Raw genomic sequence first — 23,242 nt, 5'->3', positions numbered from 1 at the left:
TAAATGAGGCATGACTTGATGTACCTCACTGGGTTGGGTTCCCTGATGTAAACAGGATGCAGAGTGTCAGCAGCCAGCCCAATATTAATCCCCTGACCATAAGAAGGGCCCATGAGAAAGCACTCTGTGTGTAGCAGGCACAGAGATTGGTGGGAGACACAGGTCTCAGAAGGAGGATGTGTTGGGGGACCATCCTCTCCATGAACTTTTCCTAAACTTCTCCCTAAATGGTAATGTTGTGCCCACAGTTTTTGTAAGTCTCCTGCTCTGTGAGGTCCTGCACTGAAGCTTCCTCTGGAAACACAGCCTATTAAAGATACAGTTCTTTGGCCCTAGTGTTGGTGTGCCTTCCCCTTTCCACTAAACCATCAACTTCCTGAAGGCAGAGACTGGGTGTCTTGCCCCCTGTTTGGATCCTTGGTGTCACTCCCTTCCTAGCTGGGTGGCCTTGGACTGGTTGTTTGCCTCCATGGGCCTGTTGTCAAGGTGAGGAGGTCAGTAGTATCTCATGCTGCAGCACTGTGGTACATGCCTGCATGGAATAGATTTGGGAAACACTGGGAGGAAGTCAAACCAGAGGCTCCCACTCCACCTCCTGAAGTAGGAATGTCTTGAGGGGGCAGACACTGGGGAATCCTGAGAAGGGTTGTAAATGGCATATTCTTGAAGATTTGCTTTGTGGCTACATGCACAGCAGGGTCAGAACAGGGCCTATGGACTCTCCTGATCTCCCATCTCTCTGCAGAAGGCCATGCCTTCCACAGGAAGGGACTGCTCTAGCTGGTCCAAGACGGGCAGGAACAGTTTGGGCCCTCACTGGTAACCACTGACTTCCTGGCACCCAGGCAATGAATGTTGCCTGGCATTAGCTTTCTTCTTTTGGTAGCCATGGGACCTGGGAGTAGAGTAGGATTCCATCCCATGATGTTGTTACTGGTCCTAGTGTTGGAGATAAGGCCACAGTTCAGGAAGGTTTGAATTTTGTGAGCTTTGAAGAAGCGTGTGTATGAACTCTGGCAGCAAGCCTGTTGTAGACATAGTGTGATGATGGCTGGGTGGGATTGGGATAGGACTTGGGGACTGGTGGTGGGTGACCTACTTAGGGACACAGAAGTGAGGTTCTGTCAGGAGTCCAGTGAGTGGTGTTTTGTGTCTGGGGGGCAGGGCTCAGGAATAGGGGCAATGACCATGGATTGACTGCAGCACCTAATGTACACGATGGGTCAGCAGTCACAGACTTGGCGACTGGTCGCCCCCTTTCACCTGCCTCTTTTTGGTGGGATTAGGTTTGAACTCAGGGCTTCATGCTTGCAAAGCAGGCACTCTACCACTTGAGCCATACCTCCAGTCCATTTTCCTCTGGTTATTTTGGAGATGGGATCTCTCAAACTATTTGTCTGGCTGGCCTCAAACCAGGATCCTCCTGATCTTAGCTTCTCAAGTAGCTAGGGTTACAGGAGTGAACCACTGGCACCCAGCTTCCCCTTCCTTTTGATAATATCCAGTTCCTGGCACCCCATGTGGTGCTGCCTAGCACCTGGCACTGTGACAACAAAGAGAAATGCTGACCATGTCACATTGCTTGTTCTAGTAAATTTGCTTTCTATTTTTCAGAGGGGGAATCACATGGGTAGGAATTTACTCGCACTAAATGCTTCGATGGAAGCACTACATTTTGGGAACCAACATGTGTCAACATCACTATCGGGGGAAAGGTTCCAGGCTTCTCTGCCAGCTAACACCACAAGATACTGATTGGGGTCTGACAGATAGAAGTGATGTTCCCAGGCTGATATTGGGGTGGAGGTACCCAGACAGGTGAGAGTCTAGTGGAAGGAGGAGGTGCTACTGAGCAGATGGAGATGAGGAAGGGAGTTGGGAACTGAGGGTAGACACCTGTGTTAACTACCCACACAACTCATAACAAGGGAAGTGGCAAGCATCAGGGACAGGAACAGATGGCAGAACTCTGAAATAATCAACATTGGCCGCTTAGACCAGAAAGGCAGGCTGGGGCCAGGTTGTTGGAGGTCCTGAGACCCCAGTTCCCACTCAGTTTGCTGTATAACCTTGAGTGGCTTACCCCCATACTCTCTGCTTCCCTTCAGTTTTAGTCAGATGTATGTAGTGTAGATACCCAAGTTTAGGGTTCCTCGAGGAATAAGGAGATAATGTATATAAAGTACCTTACACAAGGGCCTGGCATCGTGCAGGTGCCAGGACACATTTGTTCTTTATTAGTGATGATAAAGCCACTCGGGCATGAATGTGTTCCCATAAATTAACAACTGGGTTGCACTGAAACTACTTCTCAGAGTTGTTCCTCAGTGTACCAAGCTTGCTTCCCACCCTCAGTTGAACATAGCAGGAGTCAATAACCAGGCCCTGGGCAACTCCTTTGCAGGAATCCTTTGCTGGTCCTGCCCCTGCTTTGTCCTACAGACTCATCTTGAGGTGGGTGGGTTACAGCAACACTTACTCCAGAAAGAGCCACAAGTTTGGGAGCTCATCTCTCCCCACGGGGTTGTACAAGCACAGCCTGGAAGTGTCTGTCCTCTGACAGTCTTGGAGCTCACTCTGTTGACATTCCAGAAAAAGGAATCTTTTGGAGAAAAACGGGTTTCACAATCCTGGAGAGAACCCCACACAATACTAAGGATATCTTCAGTCTGAAAGGTCAAATGCCTGGACCCTGAGTTCTGGGAGAAGACTGAGCTGCAGGGTGTGTGCTTCTAGCATTCATCATTGAGTCCCAACCCCGAACAACCAGAGATGAATAGACACCAAGGAAGGCCCAGCAAGGCAGGCAGCAACATCCAGGCTGGGACTTCAGGATAAGAGAAGGAGTGATGGGGCTCATCTCTATTCCTCGGGACAATGAGGAAGGCTTTCAAATGGGAGCGGTTGAACTGAGCCTTACAAATGAACAAAATGTGTCATGGAACAGGAGGTGGCTGTGAGGAAGGCCATGCTGGGGATGGGAGGTGGTGTGGGGAGGCAGTGAAAAAGGGGAGGGTATGTTGGCTGGCACTGGTGTTTGCTTGGGTAGGTAGGACCTGCTGATCTGGGAGGCCTACGATCTAGGCCTGTTGTGGGTGGTCAGGGTCATGGAAGGTGCCGGATCCAGGAGTGATTGGATCCGGGCAGCCTCTGAAATTCTCCCAGTTATGGGTGGTCAAGGATGATCTTTGTGCACTCCATGTTTGTGCACTATTACAGATGACTCTGTGATGAGCCTGTGAGAGGCTTTGCAGACCTTTAGCTGGGGCTAGGAGGACATGGAGGATGTAACTTCCCCAAAGACTGTACAGCTGGTGAGTGTGGGAGCCCACCTTGGGATGAACATCTCACCCTTATTTCTTATTAACTTGTTACCCTCTCCTGTGCCAGCTGTCATGGCAGAGCAAGAGGTCCTGACATAGGACGACTCTGTTTTATTATAAGATACTAGAACTGTGTGGAAGCCTGGAGTGGTGGTACATGCACTCAGGAGACTTGAGGCAGGAAGATCTTGAGTTCAAGGCCAGCCTGTTCTACAAAGCAAGACTGTCTCAGGACAAAAGCAAAAAGACAAACAGTGTGGAGCCACTCGATAGCTTAGCTTCTAGGAGGAAGTATTGGAATTGGGGTGGGGGGAGAAGAGGGGTGAGTAGTATAAACAGATTGGGTACAGTTGTCTGGGGTGAGGCACATCTACTTTCGGATGTAGTTGGGTTAACTTGTACAATGACTGAGCCTCTCTAGATTTGACTTTGTGTAAAATGGCCACAGGACCTGTATTGCCTATTTGTTGCCATGATCGTGAAATCAGTGGGTTGACTTGGAGCCAGCACATTTGTGCTCAGAAGATGGGCTCTACTTCTTTTTTCCTGTTGCCTTGGCTTCCCTGGCCCTTTTGCTGCTCTGTGAGTACACCCTCACCTTTTCCTTGCTAGGAAATGTTATGAGAATGTTGGACATCTTGAAATGAAAGCTGGGAGGGTAAATCTTTTTTTTTTTTTTCATTGTTCTTTTATTATTCATATGTGCATACAAGGCTTGGTTTATTTCTCCCCCCTGCCCCCACCCCCTCCCTTACCACCCACTCCACCCCCTCCCGCTCCCCCCCTCAATACCCAGCAGAAACTATTTTGCCCTTATCTCTGATTTTGTTGTAGAGAGAGTATAAGCAATAATAGGAAGGAACAAGGGGTTTTGCTGGTTGAGATAAGGATAGCTATACAGGGCATTGACTCACATTGATTTCCAAATCTTGCCTCAGAAGGAAGGTGACCACTATAAATGCACCTCTCGCTGTGGAACCCCATAGGTGATAGCAGGAGTTGGGTGCCCTCTGGGCTTTGGGGGATGGGTAGGTACAGATGTGGACAGATGGGTGATATTGGGCCCCTGTGCCTAGAACATAGCTGAGCTGGGAGCCTGGGGCCCAGCAGGGAATGGAGTAAGTCAGGAACGTTCCAGGTTGAGGGTGGCTGCTAGACCACAGTAAAACCTCTTCACTATTCTTACAGTCACCTCATTCAAAATCCCACGTGCTTGCACACAGTAGGTGCTTGACACAGTCTGGGGCTTAATGAGACCTAAGGTACATGGAAACTGCCAAGGACCAAACTAGGCCTGTAATGAGTCGGACCCAGTGGAGAAGGCTGCAAGCCACGCAGGCCTCCAAGACAGGGGGGTTTCTCTCCAGGCCTCTTTTTATGGATATTTCCATTGAAGGACTAGATTCCATAAGCCCATGGCATCATCAGCTATACAGCAGTACCCTCGTGAAGGGCTCAGGTCTATGCTCTTCCAGAACTTCCCCTACACATAGCTATAAGGGAAGGAGGCCTGACCCTTGCTGGTGGTAAGGCTAAGTAATAAGTGGAGATTGGTACTGTGGCTTGTCTAGTGGCATGGAAAGGTGACCCCAGAAGAAATGTCTCTGTGTTTCAGTAAGGGCTGTGTGTGGTAGGATCCAAAGATGAATCTTCAGATGGTAGCATTTGACCCAGGGGTCTGTTTGTCCCCAGGCATCTAGATGCATTCCTGAACCTGGACAGCTCACACAGCCCTGATGGTGTAGCCAGAAGCTTCCTGCAGAAGAGAAAACTGCTCTGGAGTGGAATTTTAAACCCAGGGCTACTGCCTGGGACTTAGTGTCCTTCCCAACTGGAAGGCTTTTGCCTAGTCCTGAGTAGAGCCCAGCTTCCCTGTCACCTTTCTACCTGGTCACCCTTCTGCCAGGGTGACCATAGTAGGCAAACCCCAGGCCTTGTCTGAACCTCAGTTTGTGTTACTTTTTAAAAATGTTTGAATGGGAATGAGGAGGGAAAGTGTTCACTCTGTCAGGTCTTCTGGCTGTGCTGGTTTGACTCAGAAGATCCCTGGAGCTTGAGTTAGGGCACCACTGGAGCTGCCACTGGCCTAGGCAGAGGGGAGGGGGAGGGCTCTAGCATTTTGGAGGTTGGAAGGGAGACTGCAAGGTGGGAACCCTAGCTCCTATCCTCTCATCCTAGTCCTCCTCACCTCATCCCCACCCACCCCCCAGCAGCTGGTCTTGAACAGAAAGTGGTTACAGCTGGAGACAGCTGGCCATGGAATGTCACTGGCCACCATGCCTGAGTAGGGAAGGGCTTGTTGCTGTTTGGTGGATGGGACCAGGGTGGACATTGAGGTCCTGGGAGGACTAGGGTAAGATGTCCCTTCATTCCTGGACAGAGTTGAGGACGTGGTGAACCTCAGGAAGTCTGGGGTCCCTGCAGGGGTGAGAGGTTGTTGGGGCACTCCAAATCTTTGGTTATGCCAGGTCCTTTTTTGTTTGCTTTTTTATTTTCTTGTGTTGCTGGCAATTGAACCCAGGGCTTTACTCATGCTAGGCAAGCACTGTATGTATCACTGATGTACGTTCCTAGCCCCCTAGCTCCTTAACATGACTCTGACTGGCCTGTCTCAGACTAGATAGGAAAATATATTCATTCTTTCCATACGTCTGTCAGGTGCCTACTTTTGCCAGCTACTGGTTCAAGGTGGGCTTACCAGGTGAATAGACAAGGTTCTTCTAGTGGGGAAAAGACGGCAAAACAGAAAGATGACCTCAGATCAGTGCTATGAAGGAAATGAAGTAGGATGATAACAGGTGGGGGTGGGAGTTGTCCCTTTAGTAAGATAGTCAGGGAGGGGCTCTCCCAGGCTAAACCTTTTGATCTGAGACCAGAATGAGAAGAAGCCATATTTGCTTTGAGCTGAGAAAAGCTGAGGGAATGGCAAGTGCAAAGGCCCAGAGGCGGGACTGCAGAGGGCAGGAAGTGACCCTGGGTGGAGCCAGTACTCTAGGGGAGGTGCCTAAAGGGACTTGTGGGCCAGGGCTCCTCCAGTTTCCTGGAATTGCTCCATGCTATGCCTGCACCCTGCCAGAGGCCCTGGGAGGGAGACTTGCCCGTGGCTCAAAGCAGTTGTTTACTTTCAAGAGCCCTTCTGGACTTCTTGTACAGGGAGGTTGTGCCTTGTGGTTACCTGTATAGAAGACTGTAATTTTCCATTTGTTCCCTGAAGAACCCGGAAATGTCTAGATATTGTTACCTCTATGTTTTTCTAAAGTCATTTGGGGAATTTCAGTTTTGAGGACACAGATTCAGCGTGTGCTTTGTGGTAAGGGGAAGCCCTGCTGGGCTCACCTCTTAGATGACAGCCCTGGCTGAGAAGCCCCTTCATCTGACCAAGAGACTTACCTGGGCCCACGCCACCCTCAGGAATGGGCCTTTGTGGCCTTGGACTTCTCAGTGACAACCTTGGCAAGATCCTGGGCTGGACCAGAGGGGCTTCTCCGTGGAGATCCAGCCATCCTCAGAAGCCCGACCTGGCTCCCTGGCCTTGGGTGCCCAGACCCAGGTCAGCGGAGAGGCCTGTGCTCCAGCAACTGCCAAGGTCTGTGTGGGACCCTGTGGGAGGGAGGAAGGAGGAAGGAGGCATGGGAAGCTTCGTCTCCTCTTTCCTGCCTCATGTGTCTCTGGCCATGTGTGGTGTCACCCAGGTCTCTAATGGGAGTGGGGTAGGCTAGAAAGTAAGCAGCTGTTTTTCCATGCAGGCTTGGCTCTAGGATTCTACCTGCCAGTCAGTTCCCTGTGTTGGTCAATGGCAAAGACCCCTTGGGCTGGGCTTACTGGACTAATTCCTCCTGCTCTTCAGGAGCCAAACCCTCCCCTTCCTCAGCCCTCCCCTTCCTGTCCTCGAAAGTCCTGGGTACTGGGAAGAAGCCCTACAGCACCTCACAGGGGAGGTGAGGTGCCTGGAAGGTGGGCCTCCTGTGACCTGGCTGCTGATCTCAGCCTAGGGGTCCTATGGGTTGGGAAGGTTTATTCTGAGCAAGGGGTTTCACCCCATCCTCATCCCACCTCAGGCTGCTGAGCCAAGGAACATCCTCAGTCCCGTACCCTCTGTTTTGGTGCCCTTAGCCTGGGGCTCCCAGCATAGGTAGTTCCAGCACCCCCTCGCTCTCCCTGCTGCTGCCTCTCCCAGACAGATTTAATAATCCAAGTCTATCTCTCCTAGTTAGTATTGTAGGAGAGAAGCTTTTCTCCTAAAACTTTTATTGATCCAGACACTAATAAAAAGTAAAGGTTTTTTGGAACAGAGTTTTTTTTCTGTTTGAGCAAAGAACATCAGAGCTCTAAAACACAAATTTGCTTTTCTCTTTTAGGTTTGAGAGGGGTTGAGGGTTGGTCTTGTTCAGACCTCACTTCTTCAGGAAGTACTCTCTGACTGCTCAGGCTTAGATCTCCAGCATTTAAACATAACTGCCACTTGTGCATCAGTCTGTTCCCAAGAAGGACTAGGCTGTCAGGCCAGGGCATTTTAGAAACCTTCCTTCTTACCTGAGGCCCCAGGGGCAATGAGAAGCCTACCGGGTCTTGATGTCTTAATGTCTTTGTGGGTTGGTTCTTTGGCTGGGAACCAAAGAAGGCCCTTGTCCTTGTTTTTGCATACACATTGGTAAATACAGGGCTTACTCTATGCCACGTCCTCTCTTAGGACACTGACATAGCACCCATAGCCCTTAGCTACACAGAGCTTGCCTTGTGGTGGGAGAGACAGATAAGAATAAAAATGAGTGGAGAAACAAAGTTATTCCTGGTTGAGTAAAGTTCCCGTATCAATATGTAAGCCAAGAATTCTGTCTGCTTTGATCAGCACCTGTATCCCCAGTGCCTGGAACAGTGCCTGACACATAGTTTGCACCTAACAAATATTTGCTGGCTGAATGAGCACCATGTTTTGAAGAAAATAAGCCAAGTGTTTTCATGGGGGAAAAACGGGGGTGGGGCAGGACCTGCTGTGGCTGAAGCGGTGGTGAAAGGATGAGTTTCAGGAGATGCCAAGCTATTCAGAGAGTGGGGTAGAGCAAGAACGCCTAGCTCAGGGAGCAGCAAGTACAAAGTCCCTGAAGCAAGTGGAAAAGTGGGGACCTCAGGAGGTGTTGCTGGCTGAGGCCACTCTTGCCAGCTTCTTCCACGTGAGGAGGTGGTCAGGTATTCTATTCGTAGTGCTAGGGGGAGTCATTGAAAGTTTTAAGCCAACGAGGTAAATGATGTGCACTGCATTTCTGAAGGGTTCCTCTAACTTCTTGGTAGAGAGTAGTAGATAGGAAGAGCCTAATGTCAGGGAGGGGTAGCAGTAGGATGGGCTGATGGGTTACATTCTGAAGGTGAGAGAAGGAATGGTTTTTTGTCCAGAGACTCCTGGCTTAGCCTCTGAGACAGGGTCCACATGGGACTTTTCAAGCCTGAAGATCTGTGAGGCATCCAAGAGCTGCCTGTCAGCAGTTAGGTATTATTTTGGAGCTCAGAAGAGGGGAGGCTACTGGTACAAATTTATAAGTCGTGAGCACACTGGAGGTATTTAAAGATATGGGAGTGAATGAGCTCACCAGAGGAAACTGTTTGCTAAGAAAGATGCTTCCAAAATCAGAGCTTTGAGGAATCCCCATGCCTGGTGGAAAGGAGGTAAAGAGTAGAGGCCTGTGAGGCCTGGGTCTCAGGGAAGGAGCAAGCTTTTCTGTCATGTTGGCTCTGGTAACACAAAGGCCTTTGGTGACCTGGAGATGGATGGATGGGTCAGAACAGACACATGCATTGAATAGAAAAAAGAAGGCAGCAGGGGGCAGAGCGGTGCAAAGGAGGGGAGGCCAAATGAGGGGCTTAAGCGTTCCCCAGCAGTGTGTTTGGGTGACCATGTCTGTGGATCTTAACTTAGGGCCTGCATCACAAGTCTAGCAGAATCTCTAGGGGTGCTGATTTAGGAGAGCCACCTTGTCCTCTCAAAATCATATCAACAGCTTTCTGAGGCCTCCTCCTTCTGGTATTTGGAGGGCCTGCCAACTGCCTTGTGTCAGTCTCACTTTTTTGGACTCCTGCTGAGTCTTCTGACCCTGCCCTGGCTTGTCCCTTTCACCTTGCTTACCCCAGTCTTATGCTGGGTTGCAGGCCTCTAAAATCAGACAGCCTTGGAGCTGGGATTGCACCAAGGATCTTACTCAGAGCAGAACTTCCTTACACTAATGGCCATTCTCTGGAGGTCTCCCTGTGTGTTTAGCTTGCAGAGAAGTTTGAGGTCTTTTACAGAATATTTTGGTGGTTAGGACCTTAACCTCCCCCAAAATTTGCCTGGCTCTGGGGAAAAATTAGAATGTGATTTGCTGTACAGGGCTGGGGACTGTCTGAGGTCTGATGGAGCTGTGGTGAGCTCCCAATGCCTATTGTATAAATGATCCTGAGATTATTTAAGTTTTTTGAGTTCCCAGTTTGCTTCATTCATTGCCTTTTCTGATCTGGCTAACTGTTGTTGTTACATGTGTTAACTGCAGTATATGACTTCATCTTACACTTGAGGGAACTGAGGCTCAAGAAAGTGAAAGGACTTGACCAACCTTCCACAATTGCTAAGTAACACAACCAGAATTACAAAATGTGCTGATGAATTGGATTCTGAAGGCAAGAGAAAGGGAGATTCTTGTCCTAAGACTCCCTTTATTGCCTGATTAACCTTATAGATGAGGTGGTAATGGTGGGACTTAAGCTAAGGCACTGGGTCTCTCACTGTATCTCAGGGATTGGAACCATGTGTTCTGCCAGGGCTATCGGGCAGTCCTCTTGCCTTCAGCTGACCACCTGTTCCCTCTGATGCTGGACATTTCTTTCGCACGTGCACACCAGCTGCATCAGGCTCTAAGAAGATAGACTGAGGCAGACCTTGAGCTTTATTCAGGCTTTGGGGTGCTTGTGGCAGAAAGAGGGAGCTTTGAGGGAGGTTGTGCCGGTTGATGACACATTCTCCACAGGCAAAGCTAGCTAAGCTGCGCCATGTGCCATGGGAGTCATCTGAGGAATGGAAAGACTGAGATCAAAGAAGGCTGGGGTTAGGGAACTCCATCTGGAGAGATGAAACTTTCTGCTGCCTCCTGATCGGCCCATGAGGCTTTGGACCTCCTTCTCTTGCCCCCTCCTGACCCAGTTGACCTCAGTTAGCCAGGACTGGACACTGAGCAGCCTGTTTGTAGCTTCAAAGGATTTGGCCACAGCTCAGCCTTTCTCAGAGTCTTCCTTGTTTCCTGGAGAAGTACAGCCATCCAGGAGGTGGCAGAGAGTGATCCTGCCTGGGAATTCCTGAGCATTCTTTCTCAAAGAAAAGGGTGACTTGCCCCATGTCACTACCTTGCAAGGTCATTCCCTTTTTGTGCCTCCCAACACACCCTGGGCTCCCTCCTTCAGCCTAGCTGCAGGCTGGCCTTTGTTGAGTGCTTGCTCTGAACCAGGCTTTGTTCTGAATCCTCCCAGCAACCATATGATGTAAGTACTACATCATACGAGACAGCTTGTTTTACAGAGAGGGAAACTGGGGGAAGCACAGAGAAGTGAGTTGACTTATCTGAAACTACACAGGTGGCAAGGGACACAGCCCAGATTTGAACACAGGCAATCCAGCTTCAGGGTTAACCACAAGCTAAAGATCCTCAAACTTACTTGATGTCTAAGTTCCCTGAAATACTGTTGAGGGTACTAAATCCTCTATTGGCCTGGTCCTGCAGAGTTGAGCCTGAGGCCTACGCCCCACTCTTCTGATGGTGGTTAGTCGTATAGCAGCCACTGTGAACCCAGCCACTCCGGTGCCAGAATGGCCCAGCCTTACTGGCTGGCTTCCTTGTCCAGGTCCTGAGATCCAGGTAGTCAAGTTTCTTCTCTTTCCCTTTCCTCTGCCTCCCAACCCTTGGAGCTTAGGGGCCCCAGGAGAGCCCCCCCTTTCCCATACCTCTGTACCTCTATTCCTGTGAACAGGCTTGGTTTGCCTCAGCCTTGTATTTTGGATATTTACCCTCACCTAACTTTGGTTCACTTCACCTGCTACCTCTGGTCACAAGGCCTATTTGGGGAGGGGCTAAGAGCCTGCATGTAAATGTAAAGTGCCTGTACCCCTGCAGGGCTGGCACACTTTCCCCACTCCCCATCCTCTATCCCGAGTTTCTCTTCTGTCTTCACCTGACATTTGTGTCTCATTTAGTGTTGGGTCAAAATTCATGATTCCCAGTCTAATCATCTGGAAGTGAGAACGGACCTCAAAGGGTGTTGGAGGTCAGCCTGAAAGCCCAGCAGTTGGGTATCTGTGACAAATGGTCTTACTACCTTCTTTTTTCCTGGGAAGGAAGGATACTGGAGGATGTGGGGCAGGGGGGCCAGGGGTCAGAGTGGGAAAAACTGGGTCTCTTGGGAGGGAGCAGGTGGAAAGAAGACTTCAACTTTGGCTGACCTCCATGGTTTGTTTCCCAGCTCTGCTGCTGGCCTGCTATGGAATTCTTGTGAAGCCTCCTGCTGACCTCAGTTTGCTCAGCTGGAAGATGGGATGATGGCACTGCCTATCTGGGATAGTTCTAGAAATGCTAAGTGCTGTGTCTGGCACAGAGTGAATGTTCAACAATGGCCACCATTCCCGTTCTTACTCTTGAGAGTTAAGTCTTGGCGTTTCTGTTTTTGGGTTCTTTGGGACCTTCAAGTGAAATTTGGATTTGACTCTTGTTTATTTTGCTTGAAGTCTCCCTTATCAGTCTTAAAACCTCTAATCTGATCATGACTCTTGGAGTTTTATTTTGCTTTCCTGCTTTCTATACAGAAAAAGGGATCTGTACCTTTAAATTCCCAGCAGGACTTTGTGGGACACTGGCCCTTTAAAAGCACATTACAGAGAGTTGGAACATGGCCTTTGTTTAACTAGCCATGATTGGTCCCAGCGGACAGGACTGGAGTGGACAGGGCTAGAGTGTTATATCTAGGACCGGAGCGAAGTTGAACTGGCTGGGGCTGGTGAGGAACAGCCAGCTACTAGCCTGGCCTTCCTTTGCTGTCCCTAACCTGGCAAGCCTGGTGACTGTGCTGAGAGATGGTGAGTGGCCTGAGTGGAGGTTGGAATAAGAGAGAGGGAGGCTGGGAAGGAATGAGGCTGGAAGCCTCAAGGCCACCAAGCAGGCTTTTAGGCCCAAGGAGATCTGAATGGGCTGGATGGTTGTGGGCACCAGAGTGGTTGTCATAGGTGCCCAATCTGGGGAGGGACTTGAGTTGCCAATGATAGTGTCTGTGCAGACTGTAACTGCCAGCCCAGACCATGGAAGCAGTTAGGATAGGTCTGCCCCAAAGCAGAAAACCAAGAAGAGTGCTGCCACTGATCCTGGTTTCAAAGAGAAGGGGACCCAGTGTCCACACTCCTTTTTCAGCGGCCCCCCGTGGCTTGTGAACTGAAAAATGCTGGAAACTGCTTGGAGTTTTCTGAGCTAAGGAGCTTGGCCTTTGCTCTGAGCCATCCAGTCTGAGCTGGGTGGAGCTGCACTGGGGTTTGGAGGCCCTGTCATCTCTGCCCAAGCCCTACCAGACTTTCTGTCTTTCACTTTCTCCCTTCTGCATCTGCTTTCTGATTTATTAGGCCCAGACCCTCCGGTTTGGGTAGAGGGAGCAGAAGACAGGGAAGGTTGTGTCTGGGCCTGGCATGTGTCTCTGTTCCAGCTTAGATATGTAAAACAGTTATCAGAAGCCAGGTCAGTGGAGTTTTCACTGGGGAGGACCCCACTTCTGGAGAAGTCAGAGGAGGGGTTTGGCTTGTTTCAGCTAGATCTTGGGTCCTGTTGATCCTGATCTCCCTCATTTACTTCTGTGCTATAAGTGGATGGGTAAGACTGCCTGCCAGTTAGATGTCCTCACCGTTTTACGAGTCATAAGGTGACAAAGCATGGCTGAATGCAGTTCTGATGCACCAAGGTTCCTGTGGTTACTTGAAAGTAGGCTTGGGATTTTTGTAGTTTGGGTGAAAACCTGAGGTAGCAATATAGGCAGAAGAGTTTGGAGTGAGCCTTGATGCCAGGTCTCCTACCCCACCCTTGTGCCTGGGAACTTCTCCTCACTTCCTGAGGGGGAGCTGGAGGAAGTTGTCACTGGTGCTGGGAAGGCTCATAGAAGTGGTAGCGTTTTGTTTTTTGTTTTTGTTTTTTCGATATATGCAGTCTAGGCTGGCCTGGAGCTCGTGATCCTACTGCTTCAGCCTCCCAAATCCTGGAATTACAGGGGTGCCACCACACCCAGCATGTGGTGGCCTTTGAGCCAGGCACAGATGGAGAAGAGGGCTTGGCTAGTGAGAGTGTCTTGCCTTGAACAAAGGTGGGCAGCCCCACCTGACTGGAGCTAATGCTGTGACCAGGACCTGCACTGCTGGCTTGGGGCACACCTTGGAATGTGAGTGTGTGGCTTGATTAGTTAAAACCCCTTGGGCCAGGTGGCAAACAACAGATAATATTAGCTTATCCTGGAATCAGCCAGTGTAGAATCTGGGGCTCTGAAGATGGTCTCCAAGCCTCAGTTTGCTTAACTGCAGTTAGCCGGATTGGGGCCTACAAAATGTGGAGCCCGCACCTGTCGCATGCACTTTCTAGGAGTGTGGGCTAGCATCGGTGTGTGGTGGGTGTGTAGATACTTGAGAGCCCCCCTCCCCTATGGAGTTTTCTTTGACATTGTTTCTCTTGAGTATCTGCCCTTACCAGTGACTAGGAGCCTGTGACTTACTGGCAACTGCCCTCTCTCACTGTTTTGCTGAACACTTCTGGTTGCCTCCTGCTAGATACAATGTGAGAGGCAGCAGCCTTCTTGTCCACTAGGGTCCCCAGGTCCATGTTGGCATACTGGAAGAGTTAGTTGCTACATACTTAGTGGCTGGATCAACCCTGTCCAGCAAGGGCTGGGACATTAGGACGGTGAGTCTTCAGCAGGTTCTGCAGAAGGACAGCCCATTTGGCAGGAGAAGGGCTTACTCCCTTGGCACCCCTTCTATTTAATGCCTTTACCACTTCTGTGTCTCTGAGGTCAGACTGCTGACAAAGAATAGATCCTGTGTGACCACAATTGAAGAGGCACCAGTTTGAGAATGGGTATTGGGTCTAGAGTCTTGTGTGCCAGCACTTACTTCCAGATATGTCCCACTTTAAGTGGGGATCTTTGATGTTCCTGCCCCAAATGACCTATGCTTTTGGGCCTGATCTTGGGGTGGGTGGTAGAGCAGGTCAGATTGTCTGGGGTCAGTTTGCAGAGAAGCTTTTTGAGAGTCCAGCTGTGGGGACAAACAGGAAGGATCTGCTGGCTGGGTGGAGTGAGAGAGGCATCTTGGAAATCTCAGTGGGATGGGAGAAGCCAGGAGCATCAGAGAAGTGCTGAGGTAAGGGAACAGAATGCCCAGGTTGAGGCAGAGTCTCAGTCTCCAGAGGCAATGGAGGCCACCAGGGTGGGTCACAGGGGCTGTGTATCAAGAACTCACTCCATGTCAGGAGGCTCCTACAATGTGATGGGGCCGAAAGTAGTGTCACCCCCATTTTACAGATGAGAAGAACTGAGACCTAGGTAATTAATTTGACCAAGATCACAGAAATTGGTTTGTATGTAGTTTTAAAGAAGGAGGCCTCCTTTCCTCCATTTAACCATTCATCTAAGAAGCATAGTGCCAAGAGGGGATTGAGAAGTGATTCTGTCCTTGGTTGAGGCAGAAGCCTCGTCCTCAGGGGTAGGGGAAAAAGACTTTAATGTGAGGAGTCCACACAATTCTGAAGACCACATGGCATACATGGCACTGGGTCTTGGATGGAGAAGATGCTGCCTATGTCCCCACATTCTGGAAGGGCCAGCATAAGCCAAGGAAGGCTTCCTGGAGGTGGAGAACTGGGAAGAATTAGGTAAGGCAGAGGGGAAGCCTCTTCCTGGGGAATGGGAGTACTTGGATTTTATCTCATTTCCTTATTTTTATTTGGTTATTACCTCTGTACTTGGGTTCTTCCTGAAACTGCTCTTGGAAGTATTTATGGTTCTCAGCAGAGTTGGAGGAGCCAGTCAGAAACCAGCCCCACACTGAGCAGTGTGACCTGTTAGACCAAGGGGATGCCTTGGTGTGTTCTGGACTGGGACAGATTGAACTTGCTTGCAGGGGAGAGAAACACGTCTTCCAGGGCCATGAAACATCTCCATAAATGGTCCAAATGGGAAAGCCGGAGATAGGGCAGCAGGAATAGGGACTATAGGCAATGCTGGGGTCAGAGTACTGATGACTGTATAGAGAAAGTGGGCTCCTATCCTGGGATCCAGGGCAAGGGTTTTCCCTGGCATGACTGAGGCAGGGCCTAAGGCTTGGGGATATCCCATTCCCTGATCTTCCTGAGGGCAGGCCAAGCCTGGAGTTTCTCCTGGAGACCAGGGAGGGGCCAAGAGCTGTAAGCATGAAGGGCAGTTGGCCCTCGACTCACTCTTGATTTGTCCAAATCTCATCCCATTCTGTAAGTGTTCTTGGATTCTCTTTATTTTAAAATTCAGGGCACTTCGCTGTTCTACTGAGGTTTATGAATGTTTAAAAACTGCTTTGTGGTCCCCAAAGTAATTTGACAAGTCTGACAGCTATTGATTAAAAACCTGAAATTATTCAGGCTGCAGGATGACTTGAGGGATTAGATGGAAAGTTTTTTTGTTTCTTCTCTCTATGCTTCCCCCTTCCCAAAAAGGAAATAAGGTTTGGAAAGGTAAATGTAGTCCCAAATATCTTTTGTAGACTCCATTACTCCTGTACAGTTCTGCTGGAAAGAGTAGGGTAGGGTCTGGTCTGGGTACTGATGTCTGCTTTTCCTGACCTCTTCTAAGACTGTAGCCCAAGTCACTGCCAGCTTGCAGCGAGGTTTTGCTTTTATGTTGTTGATGTAGTGGTAATGGTAATACAATAGCAGTAGTGATGCTACCTTATGTTTGTTTATATGTGGTTGACATGGGGCCTTGAGGCTTTCTGGAGTGGTTCAGCATATGAGGAAACAGCAGCCTAGAGAGTGGAAGGAACTTGTACAGGGTCTGTGGATCCAAGGGAAAGGAGAGGTGGAGCCAGGACAGAAGCCTGGGACCCAATGCACTCCCTGGCCAGCTTCTCCCTGACTCCTGCTCCCTGGAGATGAGAGAGATGGGGCTCTTTCTGAGGCACTAGGCTGATTGGATGCCCCATCCCCACACCTGGCACTTGTGATGCAGGTACAGGACTACCCAACAGAGGGTGATGTGGCTGACAAGATCTCAACTTTCACTTTGGACTGTGTGACACTCTGCAAGTCTCAGTTTCCACTTTAGCAAAGTACAAATGCCCTAAAGCTTTCTTCATGAACCCTTTGGAATCACTGGGGACAGTAGGGTTGGGGGGTGGCAGCTGCCCCTGAGCCAGGCTAGTTGGGCCTCAGTTTGAGTTCTTACTCTCCTGTCTGCAAGGGCAATGCCATCTTCAGTGCCAGGCCGTGAGATAATATGTGTACTTGTGTAAGAACACCTGTCACACAGCTGGCTACACAGTAGGTGCACAGTAAGTATTGTTAGGTCCAGGCTGCCACAGTATCATTCATTCCATCAGTATCTCTTCAGTATGACTGGTGCCAGGCCTCTCAGGCTACATAGTAGCCATAGCAAGCCAGGAGCTGCCCTGTTCTGTTTTATTTGCCAGGGTGTAGACCCTCATTGCTGGCTTAGCTCTACAGTATGGAGATTTCAGGGATATAGGATGAGGGCAGGAGGTTAGAGCTCAATGTATATCCATGGGGACATCACACTGGTTTCTGGTGACTGTCAGGACCCAGTTCTGGCCTTGAACTGAAGGAACATAGGGCTAAAGGAGACCATGCCTCCAGGCCTGTCATCCCAGAAGCTTCCCAGGCTAAGCTGCCAGCCTCTCTGCCTTTTTAGGACAGGCTCTGTCTCCTTGGGCTATGATGGCTGCATTCTTCCCCCCCATTCTTCACCCTGGGGCTGCTGCTGGATCAGAAGTGAGCACTGGCCTCAACCACCAGTTCCCAGGCCAGCAGAGCAAGCCTGGGCTACGGAGCCATGGCTTTGCTGGATGATCCCAGTGGAGCATGGCCCTGTTTATGTCCTGTTGCTGGATTCCCAGGAGGTCAGCGCCCTCGTCCTGACATACTCGAGGATGGTGTCCAGATGAGATTTCCTTCCAGTGTGAGCAGAGAGCTCCAGCATTGCTGCCTGGGCCTTCCTGCTGCAGAAGCCAGAGGCATGGTGAGCGTGTTTGGGCCTGATGGCTGGCTTTTGACTCCAGCCTTGGGGTGGACACTAACTCTGTGGAGACCCACCTTGTATGGAATTTCTCCCTATTCCAGGCAGATTGTGGCAGTGGGAGGTGGCATACAAGTCCTGGGACCATTGTGTCCAGGAGTCACAGGTACCTCCTAGGCATACCCTCTTTTCCTTTCATTTACTGAAAAAACAAAGCAAAACAAGGGCTTTCTAAAAATTTGAAGTATTTGAGCAGATGAGGTTGATCCCTGTTTTGCAGGGTGGAAGAAGTAAGGAATTTGAGTGGCTGGTGGAAGGAACAGGGAACAGGCTGGGAAGTCCTTAATCCTCTCTCCAATGTCAAAAGTGTAACCTATCCTAGAAATGTCATCCTTGACAGTGTGCCCATAGCTCCTCAGTGTTGTCACAGCTGTGTCCCAGCTCCTGAACAGTGCATGGCTGTGTGGAGAGGGAAGGGAGACACGACAGTCACGAGTGACTAATGGTAGTCACTGGCACTGACCCTTTCCCTCCTAAGCCCACCACTTGCATTGTCTCATTTGATCCTTACAGTGATCCTGTGAGGGTTGTGTTATTACCCCACTTATGGATGGGAAACAGGTCTGGAGAACTGAATGACTTACAACTCAGGGTTGTGTGTTTTATCAAGATTAGAGATGGGTTTACTTCTGCTGGGCATCCTGGATACTAATGCCCTCTGTCTTCGTGCCTATTTCCAGCTGCTAATGGTGTTTCTGTAGCATGCCCTCACGTGTGTAAGTGTGCATGCGGGTTTACTCTCAGTACTCATTCTGCTGCTTATCTGCCTGTGCTGCCAGTCTTGTTACCCCAGCCGTCCCTGGCAGTGAAGGCATCCCTCCCCTGCATGTCTTAAAGGTGTCTCCCAGCTCTTGCTTGTGTACTTTCAGTGACAGGATACCCACTGTCTCTGAAATCAAATGAGCCTGGCCTATCAGAAGCAGCTATATTGAACTGGAATTGGCCTATCCTTGTTCCCAGCACTGTTTTGGAGACTTGCAGAGCAGCTCTTTTGTCCCTTGGAGATTTGGAGGGTAATCCTGAGCCCCTTACTTTCTAGGCTAGAAAAATCTTACTCTCAACTCCCTATACCCATAGCTTCCAGCATAGAGCTTTTTCATTGTTGCAAGTTTTGTTTTTGGTATTTGGTTCTCTCTCTCTTAAAATAACGGAGAATTTGCTGAACTTCTGTGTCACTAACCTTTTAAGAGAATAAAGGATTAGAGTTGAAAACAGCTTGTGGGCTGGCTGGAAAGCTATCAGATAAGGCTGTGTTCCAGGAGCCAGGACAATGTCCTGTTGTTCCTGCTGCCCTGTCCTCACAATGAGCTGCTGTTGGGGCTGGCTCTGGCCCCATGCCCATGTTTCCTGGGCCCTCAAATGAGTGGGTCACAGCAAGCAAGCCAACCTAGCTGTGGGCCTTGCCCCGTTTCCACCACTACTGCTGTGGCTACTATGGGACAGTTGAAAGGCCAGGCTGAGGCCGTGGCCTTTGCTGGTGGAAACAGCCTTGTGCTTCACTGAACTGCCATCAGATTCCACTCAGTCACTTGCATGCAAGATCTTGAGCGAGTCACTTTGCCTTTCTGGGGTGCAGTAGCTCAGTCCTGACAGGACCATCATGAGAATTAATGACAGTGTGGCACAAGTAGGACTCAGGTGTCATAGGTATAGGCTGTCTGGAGAGATTAGGGACAACATCATGGAGGCTTGGGCTGGGCCTTGAGAACAGAGAGCATTTTGTTAGGCAGAGCGTTGGAGGGATGAACTGAAGAAAGAACCTGGGCCAAGGTCCCCAGAGAGCAGAGTCCGTTGCTAGTCACTATCAGGGTGCACATGAGGGTCTTTCAAAAAGGTCTCAGGCACCGGTTTGAGGCCTCTGGGAGTTGACTCTCACATAAACTGTGAGAGTGAGGCCATGTGGATAGAGGACCATATTCTCTTAGAGGGTGCTGATGGGGTCTAGAAAAGGAAAGCCAGTGGGTCACCCTTCTTTCCCTGCAGGGTCTGGCTGACCTGTGAGTGACCTAGAGATCTTGGTGCCACCCTTCCCTAGGAGGTGCAAGCTTCCATAGAATGGAGGATACTGTGAAAAGGCCTCTGGTCCCTGGAGGGTAGTCATGAGGCTAAAGAACCTGCCATGTTGGAGAAGGTCCCAGAGAGAACTGGGATTGTGGGGAGCAGGGTGCTTCTAAAGTAGACAGAATGAGCCCCCTTGGGCTCTCTTTCACAGAGATTCTGGGGTAGACATCAGGATGTTGCTTTTGAGAATTAGACTTGAATAGCCAGTACCTGACAACCTTCCCTTGGGTCTTCTTTGTCCCTTTTCTCAGGAAACAGCCACGTCAACAGGGTCTGGGTTCAGGAAGGTCTGTCCTTGTCCCAAGTGACCTTGCCCCTGAGTAATAGCTGACCTTGGCTGTTAGAGTATTAGGACTTTAGTCCAGGAACTTTGAGGCTCTGAATCTTGGACCTAAGCCAGACCCAGCTGTACCAGTGAGGAGCCCCCTGCCTGCCAAGGGAATATCTGTGTGGCCGACTTTCCCAACACAGGCTGGAGAATGTCACTGTCTGCCCAGGGAGTCAGGACAAGAAAGGGCACTGATGCTAGGTGTTAAGAGTTACATAAGACTGCTGCAAGGGGACCACTTAGCAGAACCAATGGTTTGGGTCAGGGAGACTTAGTGAAGTCCCAGGGTTGGGACTGCCAGCAATAGGCCACTGCAAGCAGTAGGCCTGGTCAGGTGAAACAGGCAGGAAGACCCAGCCAACAGCCCAGAGGGCCAAGTCTAGGCATTCTTGAACTGAATCTTATGCTTTTTAGAGTGACACCCCACCTCCATCATGACTCAAAAGCCTGAAAAATGCCTATCCTTGAAGATCTTGTCTTTCCAGCACTTCTTCAGTGAATGCCCAGAACTGTTGCTCTCCACTTAAGGGAAGAATCCTCCCTCCTCTTTTCACTTAAGGAAATAGCCCAAGGGGTTGGGATGTGGAGCAATACTAGGAGAAATATGGGGCCCAAGGATTCAGTTTCCTTGCTATATTGCAGGGTGAGGTCAGCATTTGGCTCTTGGGCTTTTGAAGATTCCACAAGGTGATATGTGTGGTGGTTCCTGTGGCTCACAGCCCAGGGTAAACCTGGGCCAGGGTTACTGCCTCTGCCGATGAGGAGGGGCAGGTGTGTGGTTTGAGACCTGGTCCTGTTGTAGACATGTGATCCAATCTCTCAGAACACAGTGTAGTCACACAGTGTTCCCTCAGGCTTGTTGTGAGAAGTAGTTTAGATCTGGGATAGGGAGGTGATCTGTAGGGATGGAGACTGCTGGCTGAAGGCCCTCCATGGTGTCACCTTGCTGAGGGGACTAAGGCTGTAGTCTCCAAGGACCATAGGAAGTCAGCAAGGGAAGCTATCACAAGACTGCCGTGGGCACTGAGGGAAGGCATGTGATTGGCTACCTTCTCTCCCACCCAACCTTGGTTAGCAGGGAGGAACTTAACCCAGGGGCTGGGGACGGCAGAGGCCCTTTGTACAATGGCATCAGTCCCAGATCCCATCCCACAAGGGGCAGCCTGGGGCAGCTTACATGTAAGTCTCATCACAGCAGAGAGCCTCTGGCAGATCGAGCAGCTGCTCCTCTCTGAGCCTATCTTACCTTTTCTATAAAATGGGTAGATGAGTATCTATGGCAGAGTTTTGCAACTGAAATGAAGAAAGGGGGTGGTATACAGGTGAACCGGCTGCATACTGATGAGTACCCATGAGCACCCTGTCTTGGGAGTGGAATGGGAACAAGACAGAGGTTGGTGCCTGCTCACCTCCGTTCACCCAAACTTCCCAAGTAGAGAGGCCACACCCACTCACTGCCCTCTCAGAACCTGGAAAATCTTGGGTGCTGTTTCCCTTCTTGCCTTAGATGGGTTGCTTGCTCCACTTGGCAGGGCAGAGGCTGGAGGAGTGAAGAAATTGACCTAGATATCTTGGCGTGAGCTGAGGGTCCGGTGGGGGTAAAGGCCTGCCTTGGTGACTAATGGGGCAGGTGATCCTTGGTGTGGAGTGCTGTGGGCAAGGGACAGAGCTGACTTCTTGAAGAGGTGGTTCTTCAGCCATGAGATGGTCCCGCTGGGCCTAGGAAGTGATCTCATGACCATGAAAGCCCATGTCCTCTTAGCATCCAACACCACAGGGTACATGATGGTGGGTTCACAGCAGACCCGCTCTCTCTGGGCCCAGATTGGGTGAGGACAGAGGTTGTTGTGTGTTAGGGCTAGGGTGGGAGGGGCAGTTGGTAGGTAGATGCTAGGCTAAAACAGGAAGGAGCTGCAGATGCACAAGCCCTGACACTACTAGCCAGTGTTCTGTGCTGCCCAGGAGCAGCCTGCCCCTCTTCCTTCCAGTGAGCTGGGACTGCAGGGCTGGTGTAGCCTCTGCTCCACATTCTCCTCCTCCTCCCCCTCCCCCATGCACATACTAGCAGCCCTGGAGAGGTGGGAAAGTCAGGTTGACTAGCTGTGGCCAGTTGGGCTGGGTGAGTCCAAGAGGCCTTAAGGGCCCTGAGCTTCTCAGCCGCTGTCACCCGGAACCGTCCTAGCAAGGGGTGGACCAGCTGGGTCATGTCTGTGGAACAGCATGATGAGGAAGGAGGGGAAGTGCTCTGCAGCCACAGATTCTGGGCCCTGGCTATTTTGGGACGGGGGGTCTGGCCTGGGCCTTTAGAATTAGGACCTCCTTGGGTCTCACTGGACAGGCCCAGTGTGCTAAACCCTTCCTATTCCTTTCCCCAGTCAGCCAGCCAGCCAGCATTTGCAGGTGCCTTCGGGCATGAGATTGCCGTAGCTCACCAGCAGTGCCCTTTGTACTTCCTGGGCCCGGCCCCTACTGGGCCCGCCCTGGCTCCCAACATCCTAACATGGCAGGAGTTTCCATGTTGGGCCAGAAAGCAGCCTGATTCCGCCTGGTTGCAAACTGGTTTTGGACCCAGACTTCAGGCCTCAGGAGCTGTGGATCTTGGCAGTTCCTAGGGGAGGTGACTTCCTAAGCATCCGAGGCAGGACATATCTGCTGTGGTATGAAGCCCCATCTGGCAGGGAGGTAGCTGTCCATCCCTGGCCCCAGTTGGGGTCTTAGCCCCAACAAGAAGACAGACCTCCCAGAGCATTGGTCAGTGCTGTGGTAAGGAGGGAGCTGGGCTGTTGGAGCAGGGATTGAGGTCGAGGACGGAAACCTGTCTGAACACCTAGGATGGTGTGGCATGATGTGTAGGCCACTGTGTGCCTTTTTGAATTAGGCATCTGGAAAGGATCCTGGGGCAATAGAGCCATACAGCTTATGAGGCCTGTAGCCTTAGGCCATTGGGGAAAAGATTGGCTTGCCCCACAGTTTTCTTTTGCTTTGGCCTGTTTCCTCAGAACTCTCTGTGGCCAGTTTCAGATTGGGCATGGAGAGGCATAGGGAAAAGGTTGACTGAGTCTCCTGGGGTGGGCAGTGGGCCATGTCTGGAGGAAACTGAGGTGCAGATGGATGTGACTTGCGTAGGGCTGCACAGCCAGTGAGCAATCAGTGAGAAGTGGGCTCGGGCCCAAGACCAGGTCTGTTAGAGCTAGTCCAGCTCTAGGCTCCA

At 50.6% G+C, this 23,242-nt stretch overlaps 1 protein-coding gene across 13 annotated transcripts in view; it reads left to right on the top strand.

The window, feature by feature from the left end:
* Positions 1-23,242, top strand: part of Dab2ip (DAB2 interacting protein) — a 184,863-nt gene that overhangs the window by 133,256 nt on the left and 28,365 nt on the right. Inside the window, exons 1-2 of one of the 13 annotated variants that reach the window (XM_074051091.1) lie at positions 6,995-12,411; positions 17,464-17,585. The exons of 10 other annotated variants lie outside the window; for them this stretch is intronic. Coding sequence is in view for 1 of the 3 variants with exons in the window: in XM_074051089.1 (XP_073907190.1) it covers positions 6,737-6,909 (173 nt within the window). In the remaining 2 variants the exon portion in view is untranslated. Of the gene's footprint in view, positions 1-4,159; positions 6,910-6,994; positions 12,412-17,463; positions 17,586-23,242 lie in introns of those variants that run through there. 2 more of the 13 variants (XM_074051089.1, XM_074051090.1) reach the window with 2 other exon arrangements.

Source organism: Castor canadensis, chromosome 13 (assembly GCF_047511655.1).
Source record: "Castor canadensis chromosome 13, mCasCan1.hap1v2, whole genome shotgun sequence".
Taxonomy (NCBI): Eukaryota; Metazoa; Chordata; class Mammalia; order Rodentia; family Castoridae; genus Castor; species Castor canadensis.
This window is presented reverse-complemented; position numbering and strand designations above follow the sequence as displayed.